Raw genomic sequence first — 17319 nt, 5'->3', positions numbered from 1 at the left:
TGCTCTTTACTGATAACGATGGACCAAGTGCTCTGATTTAGCAACTGCCCCCAGTGAGGCCTTTCTTTCTGGGAGCAGAGCAATTGTGTGAGTCATTGGAGGAAGGAAGCAGCCACTTGCCCAACCAAGGACAGATTACACGCAGATGGGGTCGGGGCACTGCCACCAAGATTAATAATGGAGGATGGATGGTTGTGTGGGGCACCAATAAAGTGTGTTGATAAATCCTCTCATTTGAGGAGTTCTTCTGAGACCAGGAGTTGAGTTGGAAGCACATTTTGTGAACTGAAATCCCAATGTGGATCTCAGGGTCTCTTCCAGTGCCCCTACTTTCCAGGAGGCTTAATTTATCAGCTTACCTTTTATCACCAAGGCTAGTTCTACTTGAAGCAAAATAGTGCTATAAGCAAGTTTCCTGCAGGGCTTAACCATTTTTCTTTAACCCCCTAGATCTGCATTGAATGCGTGCTTTTGGTTCTGTGCATGCCTCCAAGATAAGCCTCAACTTCATTCACAGCCAGAGGTAAATGACTGGGAATAGCCTTCAACTCTCCCCAGTGATGTTTTCAAATGAAGAGGGACAACGGTTGCAAAGGGATCTGCTATAGACTCAAAAATAGTAGATAGCCCTAGCTGGTTTGGCTCAGTGGATTGAGCAGTGGCCTGAAGGGTCCCGGTTTGATTCCGGCCAAGGGCACATGCCTGGGTTGCAGACTCGATCCCCAGTAGGGGGCGTGCAGGAGGCAGCTAATTAATGGTTCTCTCTCATCATTGATGTTTCTAACTCTCTATCCCTCACCCTTCCTCTCTGAAATCAATAAAAATACATTTTTAAAAACTTTAAAAATAAGAATAGCAGATAAATGGCACCTCATGGGCTGGTCCTGGTCTTATTAGAATTGTCAAAGGTGCTATGAGGAGGAGGATTGTGATTGATTAGTGATGCCTGCTGTGTATTAGCAGGAGTTACCATGATAACATGACACCTTGCCAGGCCTGGTGCACAGGGCAGACCACTGCTCTGCAGCTCATAGGAATTGGGCTTGATGAGCCCTGCCACGACCTATGGACTGAGTTTCTGAGAGAAGGAAATGAGAAGATGTGAGTTAGATGAGAAGATGTGTGTAGAGTGTTCAGTCAGGTATGGAATTAGCAAGTGTTATGCCCAGATTTCAAGACTCCCAAGAGCCCACCAGGGAGCCAGCGAGTCCGATGCAAAAGCAAAGAGTCCTTTATTTCGAACTAGTTTGGCTCCCTGACAACACTCACCGATGCAACGGTAAGCCCAGTGGCAGAGAGAGGGCTAGCCCGATGGGAAGAGGAGTTTTATAGGGGGGTGGAGTAAGGGGTGGAGAGGTGAATGTGGGTCCTGCCGATTGGCCAGGTGCAAGTCGGTGTCTCATTACACAGGATGTGGTCATATTGATGGCGTGCACTTCCCTTGATTATCATTGGTTAGTCCAGAGAAATCCTGGGTGTGGCTAGCAGAGGCTTGGGTTTCCGGGAAGAAGCCTTGCCGAGCACATGGCTCTGCCCAAAAATGGAGGACCCAGGGTAAGATGGAGGGCGTAGTCCTCGCTCTTTCACAAGCAGTTCTGCTTCCATAGGCTCTGAACTCCCAGGGAATTTACAAGCCTGTCTCATTCATCTTTGCTTTCCCCACAGTGCCTGGCCCACAACAGGCCCTCCATCATTTGTGAATTAGTGAATGCTGTCTATAGAAACAGGTCAGAGAAATGGATCTAGTGATTGGTTTTGAAGACTCAGCTCAACCAAGTGGGAAGCGTTGGGTGTAGGTGTGTATGTGGTGGGGGAAGGGTCACTGGTCACTGGGGCTTCCCTACAAGCTTCTGAGTATGGATTACCTCCTATTTTTTTAAACTTAAAAGTTGTTATTGGAGTAAAAGAAACACATAGTGAAGTTTAGAAATCATAAGGGGGAGTAGCTCTATGAATTCTCATACACCTATGTAACCATGACCCATGTAAAAATTAAATTTAAAAGAAAAAAAGCCCAGCATGGCCAGCGTGGCTCAGTGGTTGAACATCGACCTTTGAACCAGGACATCATGGGTTTGATTCACAGTCAGGGCATATGCCCAGGCATATGTGGTCTTAATCCCCAGTGTGGGATGTGCAGGAGGCAGCCGATCGATGATTCACTCTCATCATTGATGTTTCTCTCTGTCTCCATTCCTCTCACTGAAATCAATAAAAATATTTTTTTAAAAATGGAGCATCACCAAGCATCCCAGAGTGCTGGTATTGCCCCCTCCTCCTCCTCTCTTTCCCCAGAGATACGCCTTGTCCTGCCATGTAACATTAGCCATTAATTTTTTTTTTTCAGTATTTGGTGACATTCAACCATGTTGTTACACAGAGTTATAATTTGTTCGTTTTTATTGCGGTATCATACTTCAGTGTATGCCATTACCATAATTGATTCATCTGTTCACCTCTTGGCAAACATCTGGGCTGTTTTCAGTTTGGGGCTGTTACCAATAGATCTGCTAAGAATATCTTAGTTCATCTCTGTTGGTGCTTTTGACCCAATTTTTATTGGATGAGAGTAAAACCTTGGAGTGAAATTGCCAACTCCTAGGGTATGTTATGTTTGACATTGGGAGATAGCACCAAAGAGTTGTCCAAAGTGGTTGTACCAATTTACATTCCACCAGCAGTGTCTGCAAGTCCCCACTGCTCTGAGTCCTTGCTACCTTTTCATTGTTAGTCTTTTCAATTTTAGCCATTTCAGTAGATGTGTAATATTATTTTGGTTTTAATTTTAATTTCCCTGATGACTAATGCAGATGAGCATCTTTTCATGTATTCATTGGCCCTTTGAATATCTTCTTTATTAAATCTTCCTCTAGTTTTGCAACACTGTGCCTTACCATTGGAATTTTCATTTTTAATGAATAAATGTTATTGGTTGTACTTACTAAAAGTTATCAAATTCTGGTTTCCATCAATTCAGGACTCCTGTGGTGAACTTGTTGCTAATCTCTTTCTGAGAAAGCTCAACATTTAGAAGTGAATTTTCTCTGTACTCAGCCCTCAAGGAGAACTCGTTCTTTTGGAATGGCCATCACACACATTATACTGTGTCCTTAAAAATTACATTTAGCCCTAGCCAGTTTGGCTCAGTGGCTAGAGTGTCGGCCTGCAGACTGAAGGATCCCTGGTTCGATTCCGGTCAAGGGCATATGCCTGGGTTGTGGGCCCGAGGCAGCCAATCCAGGATTCTCTCTCATCATTGATGTTTCTATCTCTCTCTTCCTCTCTGAAATCAATAAAAATATATGAAAAAAAGTACATTTAAATAAAAAAGGGAAATTTCCTGCCCAGCAAAGGCCCCAGTCTGGGTCAGAGCCACCTTGCCTTATCCATGCGTGGCCCTGCTAGAGAGAATGCAAACACTGTGCCTTAGTAGAATATTCAGATAGACCCGCCTGTTTGTCTGGCTGTTTGTCTTGTTTCCACTGGTGTCCCTGGTTCCCTTCCATTCCCTGCACCTGGACTCTGCCCCTTGCCCAGCTCCTTTGTGCTGACTCTTTAGTCGGATTGTTTGTCCTCGGATGCTGCCTGTTGGCTCACCTGTAGCTCCAGGCTCTGCAGCTGGTGGGCCACTCATGTCCCCTCTTACCACACTGCTACTACCCCAAGCCCCGCTCTGACCACACAGTTCCGAAGCATTTGGCTTCATCGATGGTCCTTTGGGACTTATTCCCAGAATGTAAGTATGAGTCAGCATCAAAAAATCTATTCTTCCTGAAATGGAAAAATAATCCTGTGATCCCAGGATTCTGTGGTGAGCATCCCTAAATCTTTGATTTCTAAAATTCACCATAGTTGATAACCAAGACTATGATCTAAAATCCTGATGGCTTTATAATGCAGTGTCGTCAAAGACATGAAATCCACAATTTAAGCAGTTTGCAGTGGAAGGGGGGAGGAGGGCGGAGGGCTGGCTCACCTGGGCTAATTGTTACAATCAGGAAAATGACTTAGCACAGTTCCCCTGAGGAGCTGTCAGGAGTATATGAATGTTTCTGGCTTGTGTCTATTAATTCTCATCTCAGCAGCCAATGGAATATTGGCTACTGAGTAGTTTTTAATCAGTCTGTGCCATCTGCATCTAAATAAATTGGCTTAATGGTGAGATAAACAATTGCAGTTGCTATGACTCAGGGACACAAATGTCCTTTAATTGTCGTAGCCTGTTCTTTGAAGGATGCTCCGACTGCAGGTTGCCCTCTGACGCAGAGAAGGTCACACGGTACTGTGATGACATTTGCTGGTGACGCGGACCCAATGCCTCAGTTAATCACAAGACAGAGTGACACAGCAGCCCAGTATCTACAGGGGAAAACTTCTGCCTGTTACCAAGTCTTTCGCTTTTCCTAGTGATTTAATTAGATTTCATAAAACAAAGCTGCTTTCTTCTGTGGCTGGTCAGCAAAAATGGAACATGCACAAACTGTTTTCTGAGTTGCTGATTTTATTTGGAGAGCAGTTAAGCCTATTTTCTGGATTTCTTCAGTGGCACTATTTTGGGAAATGTCGGATAGGAATGTGCGACATGTACCAAATAAAATAAAAGGCTTTTGTGGGTTGAAAATAACAATTTGGGTGTCAAGTTTATTTATACTGATAAAATAATTGGAAGTAGCTAACAAACTGCTTCATATACAGAGTTTAAAATATAAGTTACTCTCCAGCAGCACTCCCATCTCTATTGAATCACTCTGGTCCCTTATTTTGCTCAGCCCTATTCACCTGTCACTCACCCCTGCCTGTAAACCAACCCCTCTCCCCTGACTGAAGTGACCAGCTCTCTCCCTCCACCACACCCATGCCCTTCCCCCTACCCCACTTCGCCCTCCCTCCCTTTCCTCAGCATGGCAGGGGATGGCAACTCCATTTATCCATTTGTTCAGGACCCAAATCTAAGGGGTCCTCTTTGACTCCTCTCTCTCCATCATACCCAGTGTATCTGTTGTTGCTTCTACCCCCCCGCCACCCCCAGATACATCCCAAATTTGACCACTTCTCTCCATGTCAGACCCCACCACCCTGAATCAAACTGCCTGTCATCACTTTCCTCCTCTACCCTCTGAAGCCCATGCATCCACAGTGAGTCACAGTGATCATCTCATAGTGTGATTCAACTGAATCACCCCCTTGCTTCCCCACTGGGAAAAAAATATCTAAGCTCCCTTTCATTGGCCCACCACCCTGCTTCTTTCTAGTTCCTTCTTCTCAGGTTCCTGCAGCTGGTTAGTTTTATCTCAGTTGTATGAACTAGCTCCTACAAATCAATTAGAAAGAAACTATTAACAATAGAAACCCAGACAGTGGCTTCTCTGAGACTGAGTTTATTGCTCACAGAGCCTAGAAGGTCTCAGAAGGGGAAGGCGAAGCTGGAGTCTGCTGGGAATCCATTTAGTTGAAGGTAGACCTTCAAATGCAGGGGTTTGATGAGTTTTGGGTAAGAATCAGGGTCTGCCAGGATTCGGATTGGTGGAAGCAGAAAGGTGAGTATTTTGAGGCAAAGGGTTATAGGGTGTAAACTCTTGGTGATTTTTATTAAAGAGTTGATGGGTCTTTTGAGAAGTTTCTGTAATGAATAATGAATAATAATGAATTTTCTCCTGGTGCCAGGGTCTGACCCCAGCAGGTCCAGGGGTCCCCAAAGGTGTGGACAGAGTCGGCGAAGAAGGAAAGACTCAGTAACAGCATTCAGTTGATCAGCAGCCTAGCCAGGATCTCCAGCCAAGTTCTGGTCTGGATCTCCAGAGAGGTTCTGCTTCGGATCTCCAGAGAGGTTCTGTCCAGGTTCGCCAGTCAGGTTCAGTCACCAGGTACTAGTCAGGCTCTCCTGGCAATCTCCACAGTCAGGTTCAGTCCAGGATCCCTTGCCATGTTCTCCCGCTAGGCTCTGTCTCTAGGCTCCGAGGCCAGTCCCTCTTCAGGATCCTCCGGCATGCTCTCTCCAGCGAAGTTCTTCTGTCTCTAGAGAATGTTCTGTGTAGGTTCTGTGCCTAGGCTCTGTCTCTCTTGGTCCTGTCTTCCAAGCCCTGTGTTCTGAGTTCTGTGTCTTGCTGTCTTGTTACATCTGTATTTATACCAGTTCATTTTAATCCTGTCAATCTCTATTACAAAAGTTAGGGCGTTTCTTATCTCCATTCCAGGGAGTAAAGATTATGTAGCTTAAGCATGATTGTTCGTAGTTAAAGTGATTAATTACCCGCCTGGCACTTAGTTGAGGGGTTTTATTCCCTCCCTAACTTCAGGGGACAATCCCTACTTGGGGATTCAACCTTTCTCGGAGAGGTGACCTTGGTTAAAACACAGCGCCAAGAAGGTGAGCAAACATATTAAGAACCGTATGCCATATATGTCAGGTCCCCCGAAACAGCAAGGATGGACCGGCTCCCGGCATCCTGGGTAAAAGCAGCCTGTGATGCAAGGGAAGACAGAGGAATGGTGAGTCATGTTAACGTGGAGTCTAGGCTGTACACAGTAGGCTGTGTATGTGCGCATCGGTGGGGGGTAGTTTCCATCTCATCTCCAAGCCATGTAGGAAAGTGGATGGTTTTGGTTCTTGGAACAGTGAGTACACACACAGAAAATACAGCCCTGACCAGTGTTGCTAAGTGGTTCGAGCACCTGCCTGCGCATTGGAGGGTCACCAGTTCGATTTATTTTTTATTTATTTTTTTAGCTTACAAAAGTTCCCACAAGCTTTATTCCAAAACTACTTTATTAATGGATAGAAATAACGTGGAGAAGATGGAGCTGATGTCGTGTTCTGTTTACATTTCTTTTCTTTACCCTAGCTCTTCACGTGTCTTGCCTGTCTTTTTGGGCATTTTCTTGGCATGGGGATCTTCTAGCTCCTTGGCTTTATAATAGTGAGGTGCCACCTCCAGAAGCCAATTGCTCTCAATCTCCAATACCTGTCGCATGAACTCCTTGGTGGTCAAAACAAGTTCATGGTAGAGCAGCCAGCGAGGCTGTTCCTCAAAGAGGGAGGAATTGGGGTGAATGAACACTGTCTACTGCTGTTTCACTGTGCGGTAGCCGCTGCGAGTCAACCGTGCTGTGTGGTAAAAGTAACCGGCAGTGATGGCCTTGCGGACACGGATATAGTCCCCCTGGCAGGAACTGAGGCCAACTTCCACCCGCTCCAAGAGCCCCTCCAGCTGCTCTCGCACATCCCTGGCTCGGCGCATCGACCTGAACTGGACAAAGTTCTCATAGCACCACTGGGAAGAGTAACCACTCTCAGCCCACTGTGTGTACACGTTTAGCAGAACCAGGTGGTCCCCCCCAGGGAGGAAGAAGTTGACCCGGGCGTTGTCAGCGTGGACGACTTTGTCCTTGGGCCGGTAGAAGATGAAGTTGTTGACGGACAGCATGGCGGCCACTGTCAGGATCTCCTCTGAGCAGCTGTACTTCTCAGAAGCCAGGATCATTTTAGATAGCATGGGGTCCACTGGCAGCTCTGCCATCTTTCTACCAGACGTGGTGAGCTCCCCAAGGTGGTTGAGGGCTCCCAGAGCATACAGCTGCTCCAACGCCAGCAGCAGGGTCTCATACGGGGGAGGGTCCAGGAAGTCAAAGTGCATGAGGTCATGGATCCCTAGGCTCTTGAGCAGCAACACCACATTGCCCAGGCTGGTCCTCTGGATCTCGGGCACCGTGGTTTCCTCCAGCTCGTGCTGATAGGCCCAGGCGGTGTACAGGCGGAAGCACTTCCCGGACGCCACCCGGCCAGCCCGGCCCGCTCGCTGATTGCCTGAGGCCTTGCTGCAGGGTGTGACCGTGAGTGACTCCATGCCCGTGCGAGGGTTGTAGCTCTTCTGCTTACAGAACCCTGGATCCAGCACGTAAATGATGCCCTCGATGGTGAGTGAAGTCTCGGCGATGTTGGTTGCCACAACCACCTTGCGTGCCCCAGGGGGCGTGGGCTGGAAGATGCGGGCCTGCATGTCGGAGGGCAGGTTGGCGTAGATGGGCAGCACCAGCAGCTCCCGGATCTTGGAGCCCAGGCGGCGGCAGCGGTCCTGGAGCATCTCGCAGGCAGCCTCGATCTCCTCCTGTCCCGTCAGGAACACCAGGATGTCCCCGGGGGGCTGCGTCACGTGGATCTGCAGCACAGACACGACACAGGCTTCCAGGTAGTCGGCCTCCGGAGCCTTGGTGTAGAAGATGTCAACTGGAAACCGGCGTCCAGGGATCCGGAAGACGGGGGCGTCATCAAAGAAGGTGGAAAAGCGGGCAGTGTCCAGTGTGGCCGAAGCCACCAGGACCTTGAGCTCGGGTCGGAAGCGAGCCACATCTTTGATCAATCCAAAGAGAATGTCCGTGTGCAAGGTCCGCTCATGAGCCTCATCCACCATCACCACTCTGTAGCTCGCCAGGTCGGGCTCCGAGAGGAACTCGCGGAGCAGCATGCCGTCGGTCATGTAGCGGAGGACCGTCCGCTCTGACGTGCAGTCCTCGAAGCGGATGCTGTAGCCCACCTCACTCCCCAGCTTCACGCCCATCTCCCGAGCGACTCGGGCGGCCACACTCATGGCGGCCACTCTCCTGGGCTGGGTGCAGGCGATCTTCAGACCCTTCTTTGTATAACCCTCCTCAAAGAGATACTGCGGGATCTGGGTGGTCTTCCCCGAGCCTGTCTCGCCCTCGATGATGAGGACCTGGTGACTCGCAATGGCAGCCAGGAGCTCCCCGCGGAAGGGGAACACCGGGAGGCTGCGGCGCACCGCCTGGATGGACTCCCGCTGCTGGGCCTGGGTGGGAGAGGGCGGAGCTGCCGGCTCCTCATCGCCCTGCAGCTGAGTGGCCCGGACAAACTCGATGGTCTCCTCTTCCTCAAGTACCAGCTGGTACTTGGGCTCCTGGGAGGCAGCATCTCGGGCCCCAAATTTCAGGGCTGCGGCCCCCAGCCGGGCCTCCTCCCAGCGCCGCTGCTCCTCCCCGGGGGCGCCGGATTCCTCCTCCACCAGATCCACAGCTCGCACTGGCTGTCCTCGCGTCTCCTCGGGCATGTGGTAGCGATTGGTGGCCTCCAGCTTCTCCTGCTCACCGGCTGCCCGGTACTCCCGGGCCAGATCCCGCACTCGCCGCTTGTATTTGAGCTCTCGCCGCTCATGCTGGCTCAGCTCCAAGTCCCCAAAAAGGAACTCCTCATCCGCCAGCTCGGCCTCCAGGTCCTCCAGCTTCTCTCGCTCCCGCTTGGCCAGGTACTCGCGGCGGGACTTCTTCCGCAGCTCAGGGACCATGGCCTTCCGGTCTTCCTCAGCCATCTTGAGGCGCTTCTGCGCCTCTTCATAAGCCTTCTTGTCTGACCGCTCCAGGACATTGCGAGTCCGATCCTTGTCCCGCTGCTGAACCCGCTCCGCGAAGGCATCACGCTCCTCCAGGTCCTGGAGGCGCTCTCGCTCTGTCCGCTCCCATTCATCCTCCGACTCTGGCTTTTCTGTCTGCTGTCGGCTCCCCCGTGTCTTCTTCCCTCTTGCAGAATCCTCTTCTTCTTCCTCTTCCTCCTCCTCCTGGCGTTTCTTCCTGAGGTGTTTCCGCCTTTTACGCTTCTTCTGGAGACGGCTCCCAGCCCTACCCACACTCTCCTCACTGCTCTCCTCACTGTCTTCCAGCAACTTATACGATCGGTTCTTCTCCAGCAGGGCTCGGGCCTCTCGCTCGGCTGCCCGGGCTGGCTTCTCCACCACCGCCTCCCGAGGCACCTTGCTCCAGAGCTGCAGGCGAAGTCCCCCTCAGGCCCACTGAGGTCCAGGGTGTCGGTGCGCGCAGGCGCTGTAAGAAATCCTCGGCGGAGCTGCAGCGCTGCGCCGTGCCGATCAGGAACTGCGCCACGTGCTTCTCGCTCAGCCCCAGCACTGCGTGCAGCTCATCCTGCACCCAGCGCTCCAGTAACGCTGGCGTCGCCATGGCGACCTGCTCCCTGAGCGCGAGGGCGGCCTGGGGGAGGCCTGGTGTCCAGAGGGGCCCAGCTGCCGCGCACCGACAGGTCGAAGTCCCTGCGCAGGAACCGCCTGGGGCCGAGGTTCGGTGTTGGGGTCCAGCCCCAGCAGGTCCAGGGGTTCCCAAAGGTATGAAGGAATGACACGGAGACAGCCTTCAGTTGATCAGCAGCCTAGCCAGGATCTCTAGCCAAGTTCTGTCTTGTATTGTCTTGTTACATCTGTATTTATACCAGTTGATTTTAATCCTATCAATTTCTATTCCAAAGGTTAGGGCGTTTTTTATCTCCATTCTAGGGATTGTTCGTAGTTGAAGTGATTAACTACCCGCCTGGCATTTAGTTAAGGGGTTTTATTCCCTCCCTAACTTCAGGGGAAAATCCCTACCTGGGGAAACAACCTTTCTTGGAGAGGTGACCTTGGTTAAAACACATAGCACCAAGAAGGTGAGCAAACATATTAAGAACAGTATGCCATATATGCCAGGTCCCTTGAAACATATGCTGTGCAGATGTTTCTTCCCTGCAGCGACTGTTAAGCAGTAAGGATGGACCGGCTTCCAGCAAATTCCCCCTTTTTTATTTTTTAAATGATAGCACATGTAAATTAGTGGCCACCTCTGATTGGGTTGTTTAAGACTCGAAAGAAAACTGACAAGCAATAATAGCGAGCATAGCTATAAACATAGTAGATGGAGTGCACAAGGAGCCTTGTTCCTGTAGAAGGTTGCTGGCCTCTTCAGTCAAGGGATTTCAGCTGTCCTCAAGTTGGGGGTTTGGTTGTCCTTGTTGATCTGGCTAGCAGACAGCGTCATTGGCGATGGGCTTCCCAAAGGTGTGAAGTTGGAGGGCTTCAAAAATGGAGTTGAAGGGCTGCATTAAAGGGTCCATCAGGGCCGTGCTTGATGGTGGTGTCAGTGTCCAGGGAGGAGTAAGCTGTGCCCTCTGGGTCGGCTGATATGGAAGATGGAGGGTAGTAGAGAGAAAAAGAAGAGAAAGCAAAAGAACTACAAGGCATGGAAGTGTTTAGAAAAAAGAGGGAGAAGAAAGGGAAGAAGGCAGCATCCTGACACAGCCCTTTCCTTCAGCTGCCCCTTTCCCTGTGGTCCAAGGTAGAAATGGGAAACAAGTCCTGTTGCAGTGAGAGGGCAGCTGCTGTCAGCCAGTCTCTGTCTTTACCTGGGTCCCGATCTGAGCTGGGCAAAGGAAGCGGAGCAGCCATGGGGGCAGGAGACCTCCCTCAGAAGGGGTGAGGGTTCAGGCCTCTGCAAAGTTGGGGGTGTGAGGGTCTGTGCCCCACCTCTGTTGACCCCCAAGTTGTCTCCTGATGGCCCCTCTGCAACTGTGCCTGTCTTAGGTTGTTCCTTCCCTGAGGAATCTTACCCGTCTCTGGCTAATCAGCCATCCTCTGGGGCCAAGCAGGGTGATGTGAGGTATGCGAATGAGGGAGGGGCAGCGCCCCCCCCTGCAAGAGGTTCAGTTCTGTCTCCTAGGTAGCCTATGCCCCTGTGGCCTCCACGCCCAGCACCTGCCTTGGGCTCCCCTCGCCTGCTGGTGGGGCCCTGGCTCTGGTCACATCTCTTGGGGAACCCAGGTTTCTTCTCCAGGGAGGGCCCAGCTCACGCCATTGGGCAAGAGACAGATCCATGGCACCAGCCACCATGAGACCTCAACTTCAGTGTGAACAGAAAGCCCAGGCAACAGCTGTGGGCAAATGGATTGTAAGAATGGGGTCCCTCTTGACACAAGGGCAAGAGGGGCCAATACTGGACAAAGGAGAGTCCCAGGACAGGGCTTTCTCAGCCCAGGGTGTCAGGCTCTTGGCACAAGACAACTCCACATATGGGGCGTATACCAGACACCCCCTAGTCATGGCAGAAAAGGGAGGTGCCCTTCCTGGAACAGTAGAGTAGGGAGATTCTAGAAAAGGCTGTGTTCAGGAGAAAAGGAGAAAGGCCAAAGAACCAGCAAACAAGTAGTCAGATTAAAAAAAAGAAAGAAAAAGGAAAGGAGATGTGGGGCAAAGCTGGGACATATGGACAGACAAAAAGGAGGCACATGTGATCCTCCCAATGGACAGATGGTTCCAGCTCAGGGCTGCACATCTGCTGCAGATGGGCACTGGTCAGGTGTGCTAGGATGAGGCAGAGACGGAAGGCGGTGAGACATAAGGTCAGACTAGAGTGGAATCCACACAGGTGAGTCTGCATCCTGTGGAAATATACAAGCATATCCTCTCCCCCAGGTTAAAACTACATCAGGTCTCTTCCAGGCTCCTGTAAGCAAGTCTCTCCATTTGACGAGGGCTTTAGGTTTAGTTAGATCAGGGTTCCAATGTCTGTACATTGGGGAATTTCCCTCAGAATCTACATTTAGTATATTAATTAGGAATAGAGTATGTTGTAGAACATGATGAGGAGAGGAATATTTAAACTCATTTTCTTGTGGGTTCCCAAAGGTGTGGATGGAGTCGGCGAAGAAGGAATGACACGGAGACAGCGTTCCGTTGATCAGCAGCCTAGCCAGGATCTCTAGCCAAGTTCTCCAGCCAAGTTCTGGTTAGGATCTCCAGCCAAGTTCTGGCTGGAGAGCCTAGGTTCGGTTTCCAACAGCCCAAAGCCACCCTCTCGCCCTCTCACCCTCTCGCACCAGTTCAATTTCTGGTCAAGGGCACATACCTTGGTTTCGAGTTAGCTCCCTGTCCCCAGTCAGGGTGAGTGAGGTAGGCAACCAATCATGTTTCTCTCCCTCTTTCCCACCCTTCTACTCTCTCTCTCAAAAGCAATGGGGAAAATACCCTCAGGGGAGGATTAACAAAACAAATAAAAGAAAATACCAATGTCTCCAAAGTACATGAAAAGTTGCTCACTTTAACTCTGGATGAGAAATATACTTGAAAACTACACTGAGGATTGGGTAGAACATCACTGTGCCCGTTAAAAAAAAGAAAAAAGAAAAAGAAAAAGGAAACTACACTGAGCTATCTTTCCCACTTATTAGATTTTCAAAGATAAAAAGTTTAATAAAATCTTATGATGGGAAGGAAAACAGGGAGTCCTACACATTCCTGGTGGGAATGTGAATTGGTAGAATCTCTAAAAAGGTCAACCTGACATTAGCTATTAAATTATAAATGCACAGCCAGGCTGGTGTTGTTCAGTGGTCGAGCATTGACCTATGAACCAGGAGATCATGGTTCAATTTCTGGTCAGGGCACATGCCTAGGCTGCGGGCTCCATCCCCAGGGTGGGACATGCAACAGGCAGCCAATCAATGAATCTCTCTCATCATTAATGTTTCTCTCTCTCTCTCCCTCTCTCTTCCTCTCTGAAATCAATAGTGCTATATATGTTAAAAATATATAAATGCACATACCTGCTGTGAAGAATAAAAATGATCACTTGTGAGTATTTATCCAGCCAGCCTGCTAATATCCAAAGGAACCAGTGTCCTGTAGAATGCTTTCTAGGGAAGTGTTGCTTTAAACATAGAAATTAGTCCTTTGATTTTGATGAAAGTTGCAAATGTTTATCTCAGTGTTTTCACTTTGCATATGGTGATTTTTGCCATGTGAAATTTTGGAATGTTATGCTGACAAATGTTTTGATCTTTTTTCAGTGGCTATGAACATGTGTCACACTCCAAGATTGTAAAAATATTCTGCATTGGTTTCTTGCTGTGCTTTTATGGCTTCTTTTTTTGGGTTGCATTTGATCCATTTGGAGTTTATTTAGGTGTAAGTTGTGAGGGATGGATTCTACACTATTTTTTTTTTCATGTGGTGGTAACTCAGTTGCTTCAAGGTATTGAGCAATTCATCTAGCTCTCAGCATATACTAAATTTTCACAGATATTTAGTTCTTTCTCTAGACTCCCTAGTCTGTTCCATAGATTTGTCTGTCCATGTAACGTTGCAATTATTGTAGTTTTGTCTTAGGTTTTAATACCTCATAGAGTTAGTCCCACCTCATTGCCTTCTTGTTTCAAAGTTCCCTGGTTCTCCTAGGTTGTTTATTTTTCTATGTGAAGTTTAGAATCAACTTGTCTAACCTCATTGTCTGAAATCTTATTGGTAAATGTATTTATTGTGTTAAATTAATGGATTAGCGTACGGACATTTCTATTTTATGATGTTAAGTCTTCCTCTCCAAGGTCATGTGATGCCTTTCTATTTCTTCATGTTTATTTTGTGTTTGTCAGTAATATTTTAATGTTTTTTTAGTAGCTATTTCATATTATTTATTACTAGGCTTTCTCTTTTTGTTCCTAATATAAATGAGAATTCTTCATGTCCATATCTATTACCTGCTTGCTGTTTATAGATATGAATTTTTTTGATTCTGTCTATTTATTTCATACCCAGATATATGGAATTCTCTTATTGTTTGCAATATAATTCTAATTGGGTTCTCTAGGTATGGAATCATATTACCTGCTTCCCTATTTATAATGGTCTGGCCCTCTAGCAACTTCAGTGAGAAATTATAGCTAATTTGCCTACAAATGTCAGGTGGTCATAATAATCTGGCCACTCAGTCTATATTATCTACACTAATAAAAGAGAAACATGCAAATTGGTGTCACTCTGCTATGCCCACCAACCAATCAGATGAACATGCAAATTAACCCAACAAATATGGCGGTTAATTTGCATACACAGGCACAGAGTGAAGACTAAAGACAACGTAGAAGGAAGCCAAGCACTGCAGAAGGGAGTGAAGCTGTGGAGAAGCAAGCGGGGCGGCGGAGGCGGGTTTTGCTCCCTTCTCTGCTTCGCTCTGACTGCAGGAAGCCCTATTCTTGCAGGAATCTTCCTGCAATGGGTCTCTAGTATTATAATAAGGAAATACTATCTTTTCCCATTTTATTAAGAATGTTATCAAGAATGCATATTGAATTTTATCAAATGCCTTTTCAGCATTTATAAAGAAGATCATAGGATTTTTTTTCTTAAATCTATTAATATAGGTGAATAGCTTTTCTGACACTTAATCATACTTTCATTTTTGGAATAAACCTCACATGGTTATTATATATTAATGTTTAATCATTTGCTGGATAATTTTGTGAATATTTAAAGATCTTTATGTGAGTGTGTGTGTGTGTGTGTGTGTGTGTGCTAGCTTTGTTGAGCTGTCAGTGGTTTACACACTTTATAAAAATGAGAATGTGACTGGGGTCATATGACCATCTCTGAACTGATCTCCGTCACCAGCAGAATGCTCAGGCCTAGGTCACCTGACCGCTCCTGGGTCTGAGGGTTTGGGTCAGTCTCTTATCTATCTATCATCTATCTATCTATCTATCTATCTATCTATCTATCTATCTAGTACTTGGAAGCTGAGTGACTAGGTTTTTTTTTAATTTAACCTCACTGTACCTTAATTTTGTCTTTTTTAATTGGGCAGAAGTCATAGTTGCTATCTCTGGCATTAGGATTAAATGATAAAATATGTAAAATATACTCATATTAGTGCCAGGTACATTGTATATACTCTATGTATCACCACTATCATCCCACTTCTCCCAAGAGCTCTATAAAGCAAGGTTCTGGTTCACAGTGAGCATTCTGGAGCTTCCCTGGTGAAATCTGAAACTGGCCCCCATACCTGGAGGGCAAGGAAAGACCAAAGAAAGAGGCAGACCGCTCCAGGTGAGTGGGTAAGAGGTGTAATAAACACTGAAACCTACATACAAGGCTCATCTTGGACGACCACAAGAGGAGTAGATTGCTGCATCATCCCGCCAGAATGTTAAAAATTTACATAGGGGCCTGAATGGGGTTCCTTCAATATTCAGTCTAGATGGTCTCAATAATACCTTACTTTCTCCAGGCTATGTCCTTGGAATAGCTCTGGCTGTGGGAACAGTGTTCTGGATGAACACATTCCAATTAAAGGACAGGAGGTTAGGAGCTTCCGATTGCCTAGATCCAGCTCATGGGTCAACCTTCTAGATGATCTCATTCAACACAGAGATTTCTACCTCCATAATATGTGGCATCTCAAGGTTAAGGACACTGAGTAATTTCTTTAACGCCATCATGGGTTCTGATATGACTATTCTGATCAGCGTAGGCTGTTTGGTGCTGTTCTCCATGGCAGAAAATTATCACCCAGCATTGTGTTTCTTCCCTCTGGATTGTGTGACTAACTTTTTCTTTTAAGTTGACTCCTGCTGCAACCCATCATTCAGGCCCACCTTCTACAGGGGGAAGGAATGTTCCCTTATATCCTTAAAGGGTAACTGAATGTAGAAAGAGGCAACAGTAATACTGGTCACTGTCTACAGGCAACGTTGGGTGCAGAGAGAGGCATAGGGACCGATTTGTCAATGGCCACAGACAACTTAGATGCTTTGGGGGAGATGAGTGCTAAATCTTTGCTAGATGCATGTATTATGGCTGTGGAACTGCAGGTAAGCTGAAGGTGACTTATGCCCCCATGTAAATGTTCCAGTTTGGATTTATTTCAAAGCCCAGGAGATCATATCAGGTATCCTTTGCATTCTGTTCTAAATATGATATTCTAAGTCTACGGATCACCCATGATGCATCCAGGCCAGCACTTCCACAGGATGCTCTGAATGTCACAGAGTGTGAGAACCTCACTGGTAAGAGGAGCATTGCTCATTGAGACCAGTGGTTCCCATATGCCTAGTGTCTATGAACCTGTGCTGTACTGGGAAGATGTCTTCTGTTGTGACAAAACACAAAAAATAAAGACAATTATATTGCCTTGGTGTGTAACATTTCTATAACATCCTATAGTATAACTCAGTTGAGTTATAACTGTGGAGTAGATCCATGAAGAGAGAGGAGCCTAACTGTTTCTTGAAAATGTTCTGTTCCATTCAATCTAAAGGCCTTGGGATCCTGAATTGGATCAGGCTGTCTACCCCCCGGGACTACCACACCTAAGCTAGCGGGTCACGCTACATTGCTCATAGGGAACAATCACGTCTGCCCTGCCACTCACGAGTGTGTGACCTACAGTTATTTCATGTTGCTGGGACTCAGTGGCTTAAAACTACAACAGTTTATGTCTCACTCATGCCATATGTCCATTGTAGATTCCCATTGCTTCACCAGGTTGTCCTCCCTCAGACCCAGGCTGAAGGAGTGAATCTTGCTGGTTACCATGGTCACATGAGTCATGCACTGTATTTTAAAGGTGTCCACCTGGAAGTGATGTGTGCTATTTTCCTCACATTTCATTGGCCAAGGCAAGTCATATGACCTCACCTCACTTCAAAAGGGAGTCCTATAGAGAAGTTCCTGGAAGAAGGAGAGGTAGCAATATTGGTAAATAGCAGTAAGGCCAAAG

The 17319-nt window shown here is 47.6% G+C and overlaps 1 protein-coding gene across 1 annotated transcript; it reads right to left on the bottom strand.

The window, feature by feature from the left end:
- Nucleotides 1-6748: 6748 nt before the first annotated feature.
- On the bottom strand, nucleotides 6749-9976 carry LOC132238314 (pre-mRNA-splicing factor ATP-dependent RNA helicase DHX16-like). Its single transcript, XM_059703407.1, is given in 3 exon segments — nucleotides 6749-9778; nucleotides 9781-9819; nucleotides 9822-9976. Coding segments are annotated over 3 exon segments (3126 nt in total). The 5' UTR covers nucleotides 9964-9976; the 3' UTR covers nucleotides 6749-6833.
- Between the last annotated feature and the right edge of the window lie 7343 nt (nucleotides 9977-17319).

This window comes from Myotis daubentonii, chromosome 7 (genome assembly GCF_963259705.1).
Source record: "Myotis daubentonii chromosome 7, mMyoDau2.1, whole genome shotgun sequence".
In the NCBI taxonomy this organism is placed as follows: domain Eukaryota; kingdom Metazoa; phylum Chordata; class Mammalia; order Chiroptera; family Vespertilionidae; genus Myotis; species Myotis daubentonii.
Note: the sequence above shows the minus strand (reverse complement) of the source record. Positions and strands in the feature narration are given on the sequence as shown.